The sequence below is a fragment of the Lutjanus erythropterus genome, chromosome 8 (assembly GCF_056507025.1).
Source record: "Lutjanus erythropterus isolate fLutEry1 chromosome 8, fLutEry1.hap2, whole genome shotgun sequence".
Lineage (NCBI taxonomy): Eukaryota > Metazoa > Chordata > Actinopteri > Lutjaniformes > Lutjanidae > Lutjanus > Lutjanus erythropterus.
The window spans coordinates 34752342-34770281 of record NC_139324.1 but is presented as its reverse complement, the minus strand read 5'-3'; the positions used below and the strand labels follow the sequence as shown (position 1 = coordinate 34770281).

The 17940-nt window shown below is 40.5% G+C and overlaps 1 protein-coding gene across 4 annotated transcripts in view; it reads right to left on the bottom strand.

Annotated features, from left to right (window-relative positions):
* Window positions 1–2211: 2211 nt before the first annotated feature.
* epha3 (eph receptor A3) overlaps window positions 2212–17940 on the bottom strand; it is a 150133-nt gene continuing 134404 nt past the window's right edge. Inside the window, exons 16-18 of one of the 4 annotated variants that reach the window (XM_084725379.1) lie at window positions 11922–12077; window positions 6146–6260; window positions 2212–4256 (exon numbers count right to left, since the gene is read on the bottom strand). In XM_084725379.1, coding sequence (XP_084581505.1) covers window positions 6182–6260; window positions 11922–12077 — 235 coding nt within the window. In that variant the 3' untranslated portion in view covers window positions 2212–4256; window positions 6146–6181. Of the gene's footprint in view, window positions 4257–6145; window positions 6264–11921; window positions 12078–17940 lie in introns of all 4 variants that reach the window. The other 3 variants (XM_084725378.1, XM_084725377.1, XM_084725376.1) reach the window with 3 other exon arrangements.

Sequence of the window (17940 nt, the reverse complement as noted above, 5' to 3'; positions counted from 1 at the left end):
TTTTACTGATTGTATTTTTTATCTTTACTGGACTTTACTGTTTACTCCAATCTGAATATGATACTCCAGAATACTCCAGAATACTCCGGTATGTATTTGCTGACTCGTAGAGTTTGGACGCTGAATGTTAAGACCTTTCTTGGGCTGTGACTGACCTCTCTATGGACTCCTTCTCTGTTCATGTTGCTTGCCCTGTGAACTCAGTGATTTGAAACACCTGTCCGTACACTATATATGTCAGTCAGATGATTGCTGGCTTTCATCCTGAAGACGGCCGGATGTGCCAAAAGATTGATCTGTGGAATGTAAAATAAAAAGAAAAAGATGACGTCTGAGTTATGAGTGTTTGACTTGTGATCTTTTAAACATGTGGAAATACGCTCACAGTTAAAAGAAAAGCCGATGTAATTCGTCGGTCCGCGGCGGCGTCGCGCGATGAAATAAAAACACAGGAGCAGGTCTATCATCATCCATTTTTTGGAAAATATTTTGCCAATATTTATTATAAAAATATAAATGTTTCCACTACAAATCATTTTACATTAGTAGACAAGGCCATCTACATTTGCACACGTAAACTCTCACACAGACACACGGGTCAGTCTCGAGACAGAAAATGAGGGATCTGGATATAGGGTGCATAACAGTATTGCTCTCTCAGATGTCCCAGGTTTATAAAGTAAGTCAAAAACCAAAACACAGATAGCACTGACACATAATTTACCGTATGCTACAAAAAACCATCAACATTGCGCTGTATAATGTTAACAAATAAATAATAATGTAATCATAATTGCCTTTTTATTGTAGAAAAGAAAAAAACAGAGCAGACAAATATAATTCAAAATAAGATAAAATATAATACAGATGATTTTTGTCTCTTTTTTAATTAAAAATGTTGCACAATTTTTTATTTATTCTTTTATACATACAAACATTTGTACAAAGAAGGATGGCCATGTACATATAGTGGGATCTGTAGCGCTAGTTGCTATCATTACGATGGTTTACATTATGTACATGCTAATTAGGACACATAGCAGCAACAGCAGCATCCACAGGTAGACCAAGTAACAGAGGACCGACTGACAGACTGAAACAGGCCTGGGTTTCCCAAAGGCACCAAGATCACCCCTGTCCATTAGACAAGGCAATAACATCCCCATTCAAAGTGCTCAAAAAGTTTGTACTACAGTAAGTGCTCGGAAGAAGCTTAAAGACGGCACCCTCGTGGTTAAATATCATCCAACCAACAGCACAAAGTACCAAAGTGCCAGTTTAGAAATACTGGGTAAATGCTGCACTGAAGGACTAACTGGGCGACATCAAAGCAGGAGATTGGCATTTTTAAGTCTGTACTTCATAGTACAAAAATCCTCTAAGTTCTAAGGTGCCTTTAGGAAATCCCACCCTGGACGTAATGATGTATTAGGATACTATCTCAGAAAGCAATCGTTTATTGGAAGCGTTGCATCTCTTTCAGGGCATTTTCACACCTTGTTAGTTCGGGGCGGTGATCAAAAACCCCACGCCCCTACGAGAACACAGAAAAAAAGACCAAGACGTGTTTGAAAATAAGTAAAAACTGGAGCTTTTTGCTTGGTGATCCCACCACGATCCAACCCAACTAGAGGAGGCACTCTACTTTTTGCATTAAACACACCAAGATTTATGGATTAACAGCTAACTTTATACTAGAATAATGCTCTTCTTTTTTTTTTTTACAGCAAATGTATGCTTTTGTTAATAAGTTATGGGTTCAGACCAAAGCAAAAGGACTAAAATACCCTCAGATCAACAGGGTTGATCTCAACCTTCTGAACTGATCATGTGCAGAGAGCAAATCCTACTCCTTTAAAAAAACAAAGTGATACCTCATGTTGTGTGGGGGTTGATGATGCTGACCTGTCTTACCTGAAGAAATAAACTCAAGTACAAACTCACTTCTAGTTTAAAACACTTCCGCAACACAGCAAGAATGTCTGAAGCAGAGGCCTTAAAGGGACAGTCAGGATTATTTGATGTGGGGTTGTATGAGGTCTTATTGTGGGGCAGTGTATTATCTACAGTAGATGCAGTTTGCAGAAGCAGAGAGGTGCACCGGCACCGAAGCTAAGCAATGAAGTGCTGTGGATGGAGTCAGCAACAAAAGGTATACCAATCACAGTTTAAGTGTATGCTTTATAGAGAATATATGTGTCAAATATCACTCTCTCCAAACCAACCAAACTCCATAGGAAAAATCAGTCATTTTACCTCACAGAACTCAGGAGTTGCTGGTCCATCGCTGCCTTCATCTGTTGGTTTGTTTGTGTTACTGAGAGACTTTGGTGAATCCAGACTATCCTTTTAAGACACTGGGGTCATACAATAACACAACCAACCTAACCAATCAAAGCAGCAGTGGACCACCAACTCCCGTGTTCTGCAAGGTAAAATTACTGATTTCATCAATGGAGTTTGGTTGGTTTGGAGAGAGTGATATTTCACTCATGTGACAGCGATTTCCTGTCAGAAAAGTCTGTCTGATGGCAAAATGAAGTGGTGAAAACTTTCTTTAAAGCTACTATAAGGAACTTGTTTTTGGAGACCCCTGTGTAGAAAATCTGTAGCGTTTACATCATAATAACCACAAAATATAAAATCATTGAAAGAAAAATCTCCCAGTTACTTATAACTGGCTAACATACAATCTTGGCTAGGAAAATATGAACACAGTCTTGTTTCATCTGATTTCACAGAGACCCGGTGGCAGACATTAAGAATAACTGTATAGAAAGAAACAGTCTTCTCACTGATGGTCTCGTTAACTTATGTAAGTCATGCAGAGGCATCAGTATTTAACTGAGACTGTTTAATAACCAGCTAAAAACTTCTGGTAGTAGCTTTAAGTGTCTAAAATGCTTGTTGCTGACCTCATCAGCCTCACTCCTCTGGACCGGCATCTTCTGTAGCTCATACACTGACTATCTATCTACCTATCTACCTCATACAACCCCACATCAGAAAATCCAAACTCTTCCTTTAATGGCACCACTTCATCTTATTCAAGTTCTTTTTCCTCTTATCAGTTTCTCTCTTACAGTTTCCCCCCTTCTTCCTTGCTTCCGTCTCTCTTATTCAACCTGTCTCTGCTCCATTCTCTCTTTCCATTTCCACTCGTTAGAGAAAGTAGAACGAATAACGTATACATCCTGAGATTTCACACAAAGGGCATTGGGTCGAGGGAACAGCACTATAACTGTACAATATCTGTTCATAAGCACATAGAACATAGATGTCACCATAAAGAAAAATTCTGTGTGTGAAGTGTGTTATGGCCCCTGTACCTTCCAAAGCACAGCGTTCAATACATTGTACATGTGACGGACTCATGGCTTCCATATGATGAGACTATTTAACTGATTATCATAATTATTGCTTTTTATGTGACATGTCTACTGAATGCAAATGCTATAGGTTAGAGCTACAGAGTAAAATGGCTCGGTTATTGTCTCGGTGCGTCCATACCAGCTCAGTTCTCTCATGGATAGAGACAGTAAATGTAGGTAGTTACAACAAAATCTCACGCCTCAGACCTCGTTAGTCCAGGAAGGGGGTCCACGTCCGGGTGAGCTGCTGCTGTCTGCCGTGCTCCTCTACGCAAGGCGTCTCAGCCTCATTCCACAGGCTGCTAGTCAGGCGTGGTGGGAGGAGACTGTGAGCATGCCCGTCCCCTTTTTCAACCGTAAAGGGAAGGCTATGCAAGCCAGCTTAGCCAATACTGGAGAGCTCCGGCTTTATGTTAGTCCAGTCCTTGCCCCGTATCCCAGTCCAGTCCCAGTTCGTATCACTGGCCAGGTCTCGGCTTCACCTCTGCTCTCTTTACCCCTCAATTTGTCTGTAAGGCATCTCGACTTGGGCATGAAGGGACGGAGGGCTGAAGAGTCAGCCAGATCTGCTCTGAACTCTTCCCACATCTTTGTCAGGACATGATATCGTCTTTCAACGAAACAATGGATCCCTCATTTGAATCATATATTATTTTGCCTCCATTTCCGTCCGTTTCCAGTTTAAATATGAAGCCACCGTGTTAGACTGTGATTAGCAACCACACCGACAGACACGTCTCTGGTGTTTTTAGTTGTTGGGTTCATTTTTTTTTTTCTTTTTAAACAGGCACCGGACCGTTCTTGGTGTGGGAATCTAGGGCTTTGAGGCTGCTCACGATCTTCTTCTGCGGTCCTACGATAGTCACTCCAACCTTTTTCAGATCCCTGGTTTGTGAAGGAGAGATGGGGGGAGGAGGAGAAAAGTTGAGGGGGGAAACCAAACACAATCAGGGAAAGATGGGAAGAAAAGAAATGGAAAGTGTGCATTAGTGTTGGAGGATGTGACACCCGTGTGACATTTAATGACATGCTCCCAGTGCTGCTCCCTTCACTTGCCCATGCATCTGTCATTCATAGAGGACTGCATTTCCCAGAAGTCCACTGGGCTGCCACATCTCTGGAGGTGGATTTGGGGGGGAAGGAGGGGTGTTGCCTCTGCTCTACATTGCAAACAAACAGGGAGGTGGGCCTATGGGGGCTACACTGACAGCTGCTATTATGACCCTGTCAGTGGAGGAAACGGAGGCACGCGAGGGGCCACAGTGGCAGAAAAGACCCACTTTCCTGCATCACATTGAACTGGATTTCTGTGACAGGGTAGGTAAGTATGTGGAGGAGCAGCACTGGTACATGAATAGACAATATTACACTCTGATTCAGATGAATCTGTTAACTTGTTAATACTCTTTGAAGCTTTTAAAAGATTAGTTACATGCATTCAAAGTGTAGGAGACGACAATCTGAATAAAAAAGACTATTAGAGGTGCAGTTTCACACGTGTTATGCATCATACACATCAAATACACACAGTAGTTAGTCAGCTCGATTACATCATCAAGCCGTTTTTGAAACAAACAACAACAACCACCTTAAAATACATGAAGAGTATCGCTGATATTACAGTACATATGAAGTCACAGTCATCTCCTGTGTTCATCTAGTAGTAACAGCCTAACAGCATTGTATTAGTATAAGCAGTGGAGGTGCAGTCAGAGTGGTGGCATCACTACAACACTTCAAGCCATCGAGACGTTTTAGTGTTATTTGAAAACGGTCACAATAAAGGTTGTATTATTCAGACGCAAGCAGAGCATTTAGTTCTCCAAAGCAGTCGGAGTATCAGACATTTAGAAACATCTCGACCAGCCAGAAACTGAAAGTGACAAAAATCACCATGTTGCTTCACTCGGTGCTACAGTGTAAAGGGATAGTTAACTCAAATGAAGTACTTTCTAAATGCAAACTGTACAATTTAAAGTGTAAATGCATAAAGTTTACAATAAACAAGACTAACGAGAGAATAGCTATGTTTCCATCCATACATTAATAATGCAAATTTGATCAAATTAACAAGCTGACAGTAAACTGACAACTTGCATTGTAGTCGCTTAAATACCCTGACAAATATCAAAATATAAAATATAATACGCAACTGATGAATGGGGACGTGAGCGCCGTTCACTCATGAGTAAGGTACAAACACTCACATTGTGAGCTAATTAAAAAAAACAGTGCGATGACAGCAAAGAGAGATTGTGCAAATACAGACAGAAATGTCAAAGTGATATAAAAATTTGGGTTGATCATACAGCATGAAGTCTATGATGTACACTGCAGACTAGAGCCTCCGTTACGGTGAAAAACAGATGGATAGATCCGCATTATATTCACATTGTATCTGTATCTCGCCTCTTTATCTTAGTGCAGTTATCATGCATTATGGTGTGTTCAATGTAAACTGGAAAGTCGGAATTTGGACTTCCCAGTTGAAAAAATTTTAACAGTATGTTTAAAAGTTTGCTGTAGTGTAAACATTCTCAAATTGTTATGAATTGTTGTTAATTACTCTAAATATAAGTAATATTTGCCATTCAGTATTCATGCTTTAAAGCTATCATTCGTAACTTACAACTGGATGGAAATATAGCTATTGAGATATCAGGGAATATCAACTAACTATCCCTTTAAAAGTCAGACGAGTGAGAGCCCATCAGTGGTTCTGGAGGTCGGCTACTGCTCCCCAGGTGGGGCCTAGGTCTTGGTCCTCCACCCACCATCCAGAGCCTGAGGAGGCGGAGAGGAGCTGGGCGTTAGAGAGTGGTGATTCCCATGGACGGCTCCCATTCTGGGCAAGTGGCTGGTGTGACGTGGACCTCCGTCAGAACCACTCTACTGAGACACAGCCAGGCCCGGCAACATTAACACTTTGAACTGGATGTCAGTAATATGTGTTTTGACTACAAAGGTATTTAAAGCACATTTTAGGAGTAATAAATCAGGCTAAATCATGTGGCTTTACTTATCCAATGCAAAACAGATATCTATACAGACAGGAAAGGAAAATACTGTTTAAGCATCTTCAAACTTTAACTACCATGGACAGTTATTCCAATATGTAATAATGTACTGATTTAATCTCAGTAACCTTGTCTGAATTGTAACCTTTGTCATAACTCTTTGTGGATTTACCTGACCAGGGACTGCAGATGAAATTTAGCTGTCTAGCTAACTCTGGGACAGTCAGTGTCCACTGTCCTTGCGAAATAAACAAATAAAATACATATATTTGTGTGCATGTTAGCAAAAATGAATCTAAAAATCTCATATTTATTGGTCAGTGGTGATCAGTCCTTTTAGCAAAAATAATAAATCTTAGATAAAAACTACCAAATCAAATCTGCTGAATAACTTGAAAATAATAAAAGGAAAACAATGAAGCTAAAAAGACTATGTCAATAATTCAGCAAAAACAGTCAATACTGACTATATTTATGCTAGGCTGCTTCACAATTTGGAGGTCATAATTCAACCTTATTTTGATTTACCACTTAAACTTTAACTTTGAATCCTGTTTTTTAAAGTATGGAGTGGTAACAGAACTGTAAAGGGGACCTTCCAAGACTGCAGTGGCATTTAAAAAGCAAACAAAATAAGACACAACATGGCATTAACTCACAACACAACAGGGCTGAGCTGCAAATGCATTTCATGTGGAGATGAACTTTAAGTCATGTGCAGTAAAGAAACAAAACAAAACAATATAATGTGTTTTACTTCCCAGTATGTCGTGTAGACAAGTGTTAACATCTTGAACAATGTGAAGACCAAAAACTTGATCGTCATTATACATTTGAAAGACAAAATAACTCATCCATTTTGTGCCTCAGTGCTGATCGTTGGAGACTCAAAGCAGTTGTGCTGTCAAAAGTAATAGCTTTCATTTTTGAGCCAATCCTCAATTTGATGGGCCTTTTTATGTCAGGAAAGCCACATGACTCATCTCAAGAACAGACAGTGATGAAATAGGAATACATTAAACTGCTGAAACATATAAAGTGTGATTATAAATAATTCTGCTGGAAAAACTAAAAGAAACATTCACAGCATCACATCAAAATTAACAGCGGAAAGTTTTTTTTCTACTGCGTGTCGGTGTTAGCTCAGCAATTCCCATCATTCCCGAACAAAACTGGCGTTCAGAGCAGTTACAAGTGAAGTCTGGTGTATTTCATGAGCAAAGAACAACCAACCTGATTTGAGTTGACAGTATGGCTTCATAAATACAACTAGGCACGGATAATAGTCTCACTTGTTGTGTCATGTTTTGAGTTGCTGAAAGGAAGGGGATGCTGGGTAAGATTACGGTATGGCAATGTTTCTTCAGCCTGTAATAGGAAGGGTTGTCTGTTATCCATCCTGATTGGGAGTTCACATCCTGTGTATAGATATATATACTGATATTATATATGATCGTACAAGAAAATGTCAAAATTTTGCTTTCCTCTGTCTAGCAGCTTTGCCAAGTTCATCACTTCCTCAATCATATACCTGAAATGAACTTTGCGTGCACTCTGTCCACATGAAGAAAATAGTCCAAATGATGCGGTATTTCCCAGTCAATCCATTCTATCCCGTCTCAAAAAAAAAAAAGGACTTCAATTACTCGAGCAGATGAGTCAGCACACTGCAGCCAAGTATGATTACTGTTCCTCAGAGGTCAGAGCGTTGCCAAGCCTTGTGCTGAATATCAAGGACTAGATTAAGACTGTACAAATCAATAGAGCAATCTATACTGAGCAATGCATCGCCTCAGCCAAGTCTGCTAGCCTTGTAGCTGAGCTAGCCTTGGGTGCCTTAGCTTCAGCCTTCAGTGGATTAATACTGCAGTGATCCAATTTAGCACCTAGCTACAGAAAGAGCATCATAGACCGAGATGATTTCTTTTGTGCGAGGTTACTGCAATGCAATTTATCTGCAGTGTATGGTGTCGATACACTGTGGATTTCCAACCGGTCTGCAGTGTAAGCCTTTTTGATATGGAACATGTTAACTGAGGAGGACTTTTCAGCGATTGAAATATATTTATTGGGTCAATTTAATGAGAAATGTTAAGTTAAGGAATATGCCTGCAGTGCACCTCTGAGAAAAAACAAGCTGAGGGAGACAGAGAGAAATAAACCCTCTATGGTACAGGTGATTTTCACACAATAAATCCTCAAATATGGTGCAAGATTTTAAAAAAGAGGCAGGACCAAGAAAACTAATAGCGCTGTTTTAATTTGTCACAGGTTATGCTGAATCAACTCCATCATCTCTCTCCACAAAAATGGTCTGAAAATGTTTGATCGTTTAATGTTCTTTGTTTAGTGTACTTAATTTTATAATTAAGTAATGGAAAACTGCTGTCTTGAAGTAACACTGTACCAGTACAACCATTACAACCATGACATTTTTTGGTATTGTGTATGAAAGCAAACATTTAAACATAATGCAAATGATCGCACACTGAAACGTGACTCGCTGTCTTGTTTTAAAGAGGGTTATGATAGTTTGGTGTGTTGGATTGTTGATGTAAAGTTTGCTTGAGTATACTAATACCCTTTAAACTGTTCCACAATGGTACAGTCTTGTCTGTGGGTAACACCCAGACAAGCAAACGTATGGAAATAGTTCACTTTTAATCTTTTTCAATTTAAAATGACAAATGACATAACCCTAACCCATAATTTTCAATTGAAATGTACAATTTCCATTAGTGCTGTAATTCATGTCATTCAAATTTTAAACAATAACTCTTTTTTATTACTTATCATTACAGTGTTGCTTTAAGATAATGCACAATAAAGTGTATAGTAAAAATATATTTCTTAAATTATGTCTATATTATCATTCAGCAGAGAGCCGGCCCTCTCTTCAGAGAAAACTGCACTTTGCTTCGTGATCCATTGGTGTCTTTGGTATAAAGCATCACAGCACACTTTGCTAAATGTAGCTGTGTCATATTTCTAGAATATGAAGTCCTCTGTTTTGTTTGCAAGTCATTTGAATCTTTTCAAACCTCCCAATGTGGGAAGATGCCTGTGGCAAAGATTCAGACTCCACACTGTTAATGACTGACTGCTGGTTTGAGAAGCTGCAGACAGGAGTTACGGCTGGCTGAAGCACTGGCCAAAACTCCCCAACTGCCCCTGCTGCTGCCATCACCACGACGAATTGCTGCTTTGATCACAATGATTAGAAATGTCCAATTATTTACCCAGTCACATTCCACATCAATTAAACCAGCAGCAGGCCAACAGAGGGAGGGAGAAAACAGAGAGAGACCGTGGAAAAGAGACCGAGAAAATTAAGCAGTCTGACACTGACAGAAGAGAAAATAACAAATATATAAAACTAGCCGGCTGTCCTTGGTTTAGACAAGTAGCTGCACTCTGAACTGTTAAGTCTATAGGAGGCTTGCTCTTCAGTATAATCTCAGTCTATTATCACTGTGCTGGGGATTCATAATTCAATTCAGTAGGACTCTGGCCAAAGTCTGATCCACTATCTCAAAACCTTTTGTCAGCCTGAGGATCCTCTCAGCAGAGCCTGACCTATAATCTCTGTCTCTGGTAATAAGTGTCCTTTATCCAGGGACAGTGACATATTAAATCCTCTGCTGTGACAATACCCTGATATACCATCTAATATAATTTCCCACCAAAAGTTCCTCATACTATAGAAACATACACACTCATATTTGTATACAAATAATTTGCTTTGCCAAATATGTTCTGGAGGAACAGTAATGCCTGGATTTCATTCACTGTCAACATCCATGAATGTGTCTTCAATATTAAACGAAAAAATAAGTAATTACATGGTCATGTTTAGGGAACCAGAGATGCCTAAACACTGGTGCTATGAAGATATGTTCAGTCTGTAACTTCTTGTTATGTTGTATGTATGTATTTGCTATTACAAGGACGTTACGTTATGAGTTGCAACTTTTTAGCGTATATTCTTAAAGGGACAATTCACCAATTGTTATGTGGATGTTCAGTCAGTGCTGATACTAAATGTAGACAACTGACTCTTCCTGAGTACAGCACCTTACTTCCTCTTTTCCTGTGCTAGCTTTGTCTATGTTCAAAAGAAAAAAAACTAACTGACTAAATGATGTTGCTGGGGGACCTATAAGCAATACTCACTAGTTACCATATGTTAGCAAAATGCTAGCTAACAAGTTTGCTAATCTACATCAATTTTTAGCTAGCTACTTACATCTTATAGTTAATGTCGCTAAAATGCAAGCTAACTAGTAAACAGTAGCTAATTGACGTCAACTGCTAGCTAGCCAGTTAGCTTGTGTTTTACAAATATTAGCTAACTTAATATGTGACTATATGTCATATTTACAGGTCCTCCAACAACATCTTTTAACCATCATCAAAATTTCTTCTTAAGACATAGCATATCTAAGTACAGGAAACAGGAAAGGAGAAAGTTGACGGAGATTTAAACGGGTACCAAACCTGCAACTGTTACTGGAGTACAGAGTAAAAAGTAATTGACTGAAGCAATAAATTGTGCGTTCTATATTGACCAAGAAAGTTAAGTTCTCCTGCTCATGGGGCCGTGCTGGCAGCCTTCACATCAACTAGGATGCACTGCACCCCAGCTTTTGATGCCCCTCCCCATGTTGCCATGTTCCACCACCCTAGCCAACAGCTATTACTTTGTTGCCCATAACAGAGCAATGTCACTGTAATGTGGCAAAAACACTCATCTAGCGAGCCCCCTGGCTACCCCGAGGCAGGAACTAGGAATCTAAGATGCAACACAGGTTGAACATCCACATAAAAAGTGATTAATTTGCCCTTTAAGACCATATATCTGTGAATTCATGGGACAATGACTGATCAGACTTTGTCACAGTGTCAGCGTTACACAGGTCAACATACTAAACTTAGAGAAATCATCCTGTAGGTCCTGCAGTGTGTGCTCTCCAAATGCGAATTCTCTAGACCAAATAATTTTGTGACAGTCTTTGCTTGATCTTTGCTTTGTACTTTAATGCTCTGCAGCATGGAGAGTGCTGTGCATACCTATTTGACAGCTATGCCTTTATTTGCTCTTTCAAAGGCCCTTCTCTCTCCTCTTTTATCTTGTCAAATCTCCCCTCTCATTCCCTCCCTCAGTAGTTTCTCTCTTATTCCCTCGCCCTTATGGAACTCACAGCTCCTCTCCTCTCTTTTTCTGCTTCTCTACTTATCTCGGTTTCTTTTAATGCCCTCACCTTCTCCCTCTGTGGTCATACTTGCAACATTGAGAGCGTAGCTAAAGGCCTGTCATTATGAATTACCATGACTCATCTGGACACCTTTAGTAAGGGCTCTATAGCTTTCTTTACTTACTAAGAACAAGTGTATGTGTGTGTGTGTGTGTGTTCACCAAAAGCCTCTTCAAATTCCTGGGTCTTGCCACGGGTACTGAGGCCCTGTAAACACTGCTGACATGAATAGGCAGAGAAGCTTAGTGTGTGTGTGTCTGTGTGTGTTGTTGTCTTACTCTGTCGAGGTCTTGGCCAGGGTGTCACAGGAGCTGTAGCTGACCCCGGAGAAGGCCTCCTTGCAGGGCAAGGTCCTCATTCCATCCATCCAGTCGCCCATCGTCCCCATCGAGGGAACCTCTGAGCTGCTCCTGTCCAACAACAAGTTGGCCGGCCTGAGGGGACACAGGTGACACACACAAAAAAAAAAGCAGAAATGGACACTAAATAAACAAAGCATTTTATTCAGTTGATCATGGTATTTTATTGGACAAACTTTGCTCAACTGGAGTAGATAAACAGTCTATTAAATGGTTCAGATTCAGGTAGAACTCAGTGGCCTCCAATGGTTCCAAATCTAGTTCCCTTAGCGTTAATAAGGTGTTCCACAGGGGTTCATTCATGGTCCGCTTTTAATTTACTAATTATATAAACGATTTCATCACTGCAAACCCAAATTGTAACATACATCTTTATGGAGATGACACAATTTTATATTCTATCGACTCTGCTTTTGGTACATCTCATATCTATTTGATTAAACATAAGCTTGATTTAAATTTTGGCAAGACTAAATGTACGTTGTTCTCCAGGTCATCAAGGAGTATCCAGCCTACTGCACATATATCAGGGTTCTAAAACTGAAACTGACAGTTATAAATACTTAGGACATTAGCTGGATACCAGACTCACTTTTAAGACACACGTAAGGTCAAAATTATATTCTTGTATAAGAAGAAATCATGTTTTTCCCAGTTCTGTGGATTATTATTATGTATTGGGCATATGCTCTGATCTTGTCACTCCCCACAAGCATACGAGTCAGCACAGAATAGGGAATGACGACAAGAGACTTTTCCCCCCGGGGAATGGAAGGCCTACAGGTGGACACTACTGAGGCAGGCCTCCTGAAATGCTAGCTGAGCAGCGACATTAGCTGATACAATGTTTGCATCAGTGTTGCAAGACCATTATATATAGAATTAGCAGTATGCGGCACTGTCAGCAAATACAGTAGACTGTATGTTGCAGACAGAGGAGAATGTCATGTGTGAGTCTAGCAGTGCAAAATAGCTTGCAGGTTTTGCCCTTTTCACTGGCCGATGGATAACTCTGCATTGCATCATCAGTCCACTTTCTTTCACCCATGTTATTCTGATTAAAGCATTTATGTTGTTGCTTATTGCTGCTGCTTTCTACTATTTCCAGTAAATAGCCAGCTTTGAGTGCTTAATTTCAAGAAGAAGAAAAAGGAAGCATACTTTATTAATCCCTCTAGGGGAAATTCAGTGTTTCACTCTGTTGTTATTTGACACACACAGGCCTGATACACACACATATGCATCAATAGTAGTCTAATCCAGAGAGGAGGAAAAACAATAAGAAAGTTAGCCCAGGTCTGCCAACCGTCCATTGTGTCATCAGCATTATTAGATATTAGTACAGTATGCTAAATATTTTACTGATATCCTCAGTAATTTTATATTTGCTTGTTAATTGTATTAACACATGTGGAAACTGAGAAAGTCTGCAGTGAAATTAAAGAGATAATGACTGGACTGTAAGTAAATGAAATTATTCAGTTTAAAAATATGTATTTTATAGCATTTACTGTATATCAATATATCATTTTCTTGATCATTGATTTTTTGATCAATTATATTTCTACATTTCATATGCATTCTTTGCTTGTGCATTCATACAGAGCTCAAGATAAACTATACTTCTTGACTTGAGCAGTAACACACAGACACACACACACACACACACACACACACACACACACACACACACACACACACAGACTAGCCTTATGTGTCTGTTGCATACAGTAAACCTACTTAATGCCTTTGAGCCTTGAATTCAGGGGGGAAATCAAACTGTCGCAGAAAATATTTCCATAATATATTTAACATATTCAAGAGCAAGATTACTAACAAAAGCAGCATCAGTTTCTGTCTAATGTCATTACCGTTTCCTGCCGTACATGCACCATGCGGCAAAATGCTACATTAGATTTGATTAGACTTGATGGTTTCAATTGGATCAAATCAAATTAAATGCACTGCGTTGGGCTTTAGAGTGCTCAGTCAACAGGAGAGGGTGAAGGAAAGGCTGCAGGCTCTGCGCTGACTTGTTCTGATTGATGGTTGCTGAGGACGAGGGAAGAGGAAGGACGGGAGAGGAAGACAGACAGAGAACAAGAGAAGAGAGCGGAGGAGAAGCTAAAGATGACAAAGAAAACAAATTCCTGTATCGGTGTCTCAGGCAAATGTGGTTCACTTTGCTAGTGTGAAATCTGATCACACCAGGCAAGAAGTGGGAAACCAGGTCAAAAACACATGAGGTCATAGTGGGACTCAAAACACATCGACCAATCAAGCAACACCCGCAACACTGATTTGGTTAAAGCATTTTTGTGTTTTTATTGCCGTGAGTGGCATTTAAAAACTGGGTTGCAAAGGCACTCTTTTTTTTAAAAGGACAGGCTGCACCTGTCTTATAGCGCAGACAAAGGCGTCTACGTCAAGACGGGCACAAACACACACACACACGGGAACACACGCACACAGGGGAATAGAGCCTTGCGAACAAGGCAGGACAGAACAGGAAAAAAGGGTAGTTCCCCCTCAGGGAATACTATTCATAGCCTTGTAAATAAACTCATTAGAATACCAGGAAGTCCACCTTTGCCTGAATGATTTGGATTGGCAGGGAGGTTCGGAGCCAACAGTTGTGTTTTATGCGTGTGTGAGAATCTGGAAAATATTACCCAAAGATAGGCTTCCTTCAGGGAATTAGGACGGTGTGATTCCATTAGCCAGGGAAAAAAAAAAAATCATTTTCATGTCTTAAAAATCTTTTCAAAAATTTGGAAATTTTAGCTGCGATTGCTGGATGCGTGAAGCAGTACACAGTTGCTGTGTTCAGATGATTGACCGTGTAATATGGTGCACATGGCATGTTTTTGCGATTCAATGTAGTATCCTGGCTCCTCCTATGTACACCATATATGTGTATATGGTATGGTTTGTTAAGGTACAATCATTTTAAAGTTGAAGAACAATATTACTATATCCTCCATGTGGCAAAATGGCATGAGTTCTACCCAGAATGTTTTGGCGGTGCACCGTTTGTGTATCATCTATAGCGTGCTGGTTGGCGTTGCTCAGTCCGTCCAGCTCATGCAGTGCTGCTGCTCTCGGTTAGTTACGGTGAAAACGGACAAAAATCAGTGTCAAACTGTGTGCCAACATTATTCAACTGAGGTCAGGTTTGCCTGTGGAAACACATCATTTACGACGGCATCACCCGAATGTGTCGATTAGCGGAACACAACGAAAACAGAGCGGAGAGTTTTGGAGCATTTATCTCTGTGGATATGTGACTATACTCAGCATCTGGTTAATGTGCTCGAGCTCTGTTACACTAAGCCCTCACATCTGCATGATACTCTGTTTTGCAGCTCTGTATAAATTAACACAAGTTATTCAGGAATTATTAACAGGTCAGAGTCCGGAGCATTACTGGCATTTGTTAATTTATTTTTTCTTAAGTGCCTTAACTGTTACAGTAAGAATTATGGCCACAACTATTCACTGTTAAATGTTTAAATTGTGTGAAAATAGATAACAGGTTATTTTCCACATTTTTTTGTTCACAGTGTTGCACTCAACCATGATCCTAAAACTGGGGTACATATTAAACCGGGAATTTTGTGTGCATATGGTCTATTGGTTAAACTTCACATTTATGTGCGCTGTTATTGTGAAAAATGGTAAATTAAAAGTCCTTCAGTTTAGTTGTAGTTTCTTCTGTTGTTTTCCCCTCCTACACTGATAAAATGGATATATTCCCAGCACCCTTCATGCTGATGCAATATATTTTGATTCAAAGAAGCAAAACACAATCAATGGAGGGTTACAATAGGAAACCATCAAGATGCCATCATGCCACGTTGACAAAAAAAACAAAAAACACCATAGTGAGGCAACAAAGAGGTAAATATAGAGAAGAAAAGCGAGATGACATCTCAAACAGAGACAGGAAAACCGGGAGAAAAAAAGATGCATTTGCGGCAGTGGAGTGGGTGTTGTTACAATGATTGAGTCTTTTCCTGCCAGATCAGAGGCCTGTCAAAATTCGGAGGGGCCCCCAGGACCCCCTGGAGAGACCGGTTTGTCGGAAAAGGAGGGAACTGAGGGCTGGGAGATGGGGTGGTTTGCATGAGGGGGGGAAGAAGGAAGTGTGTGAATCTCCCTGAGAGGACAGCAGACATCTTTTTATGAGAAAAAGAAATGCAAAAAGGCAAATTTCTCCCCTTTTTTTTAAAGATTGGTTTTGATGTTATGACCGACATTTTCCCAATATACATTTGCTGAAAAAGCAAGTTGGGACAAAAAATGTATTTACATCCAAAATGTCTTAGATCTGAACTTCTGGGCTGTCAGGATGAGAACGTACAGCCTTTTTTTTCCAGGATTATTGATCCTCTCCTCTCCTCTCCTGTACCCATTTTCTTCTTTCTCTCCTCTGATCTCATCTCCCCCTTTATCCTCTCCTTTCTTTTCCCCTCTCCTGTCTCCTCCGAGAGATAAACTGCAAATGACCTTGTTTCCCCTCCCTTATCATTTTCTTTGTTTCCTTTGTTGTTACATCTTCAGCAACATCTCACGGCAACTCGAGAGACAAGATGATTGGAGAGGAAACGGAGAAACAGAGGGATGCGACAAAGAGGAAAAGAAAGAGAAAAGAAAGCATCTGTCTGACGGCAGAGGGGGGTTTCGAAAACCCCTCATGGACTTAACACCATATAAGAATGCAGAAAACACCCGCTCAAACAGAAGGAAGTATAAATACACTGGAGAGAGAATAAAGACTACCCTCCTTCTCGTTTTCATTTCCCTTCCCCTTCTCCGCTCCATCTTTCATTCTTTTGACCTCCAAATAACCAGGGCTGTGTAGTCTCTTGTTTTTAGAGCCCTCAAGGGAGGAGCGTGGAGGATGAGGAGAAGAGCTTGAACAGATACATGTGGGCAGGACGGAGTGGGAGGGGTTCGACTCGCACTGTGTTACTGGGACAATTCCCAGGGTGTCGCTGGGAGAGGTTAGACTGATGTACTGTACAGGACCAATAATAGGCTTTCGGTTGAAATTTTGAAAAGTGGTCTGCTGGATGTGATGGATACGAGGCAGCTGTGATCGATACTACTCAGGTGGTCTGAGGGAAGCTATTAACCTAAACTGATCCGAGGGTGACATTTTGATTTGATTCCAGTCAAGCACGCACAGCTCTGACTCTGAACTCTTAATTCATCTTAACCAGCCAGCATTTCAGTGTAGAGTTTAAGCCGTTATGAGTTGTTATTCTGCTTTTTTTATGACGGAGACGTCCAGTTACCTGGTGTCATCATAGCCTCACCAACTTTCTTTTTGTTTTTTTTAGCAAAATGCTTTTCCTTGAAACACATCACAGTAGAACACTAAAGTTATTGCTAAAACAGCGTCTGTCCGAGGCGGGCCTGTCTGCCTGCTTGGCGTTTCTGCTTGATCCACCTCCAACGGTGCCATTGTGCTGGATGCTGGTCATCAGCCAGGAGCCACCGGCGACTTCATACGTAATACTCCATCTGTCTTTGTGATGATCTGTGCTCATGCCGTGATGCTCTGAACCGTCCGGACATTTCACGAGGTAAAGCTTTGCAGACTTGTCGTTTTCACTTTTAAGTGTAACTGACTGACGCAGCTGTTTCAGAGTTATGAGGCCAGTGACGTGATTGGTGGACAGAGTATTTAATAATCACCACACCCGCTGATCCAGCCTTTTGCACGTTGCACGCGGAGAAAGCCTGTGCGCCCTGAATATCTTTCCAGTCAAAGGTGTGCACGGACAGCTGTGGACTGTGTGAACTGCCACCTTACACTTTACATTTATTATTCAAATTTCAATCAATATTAAACTGAGAGTGCAATGCATGCTCATAGAATTGGGCCTGAGAGAAGAAGAAAACAGGTCTGTTTTAGCTCCACTTATTACGT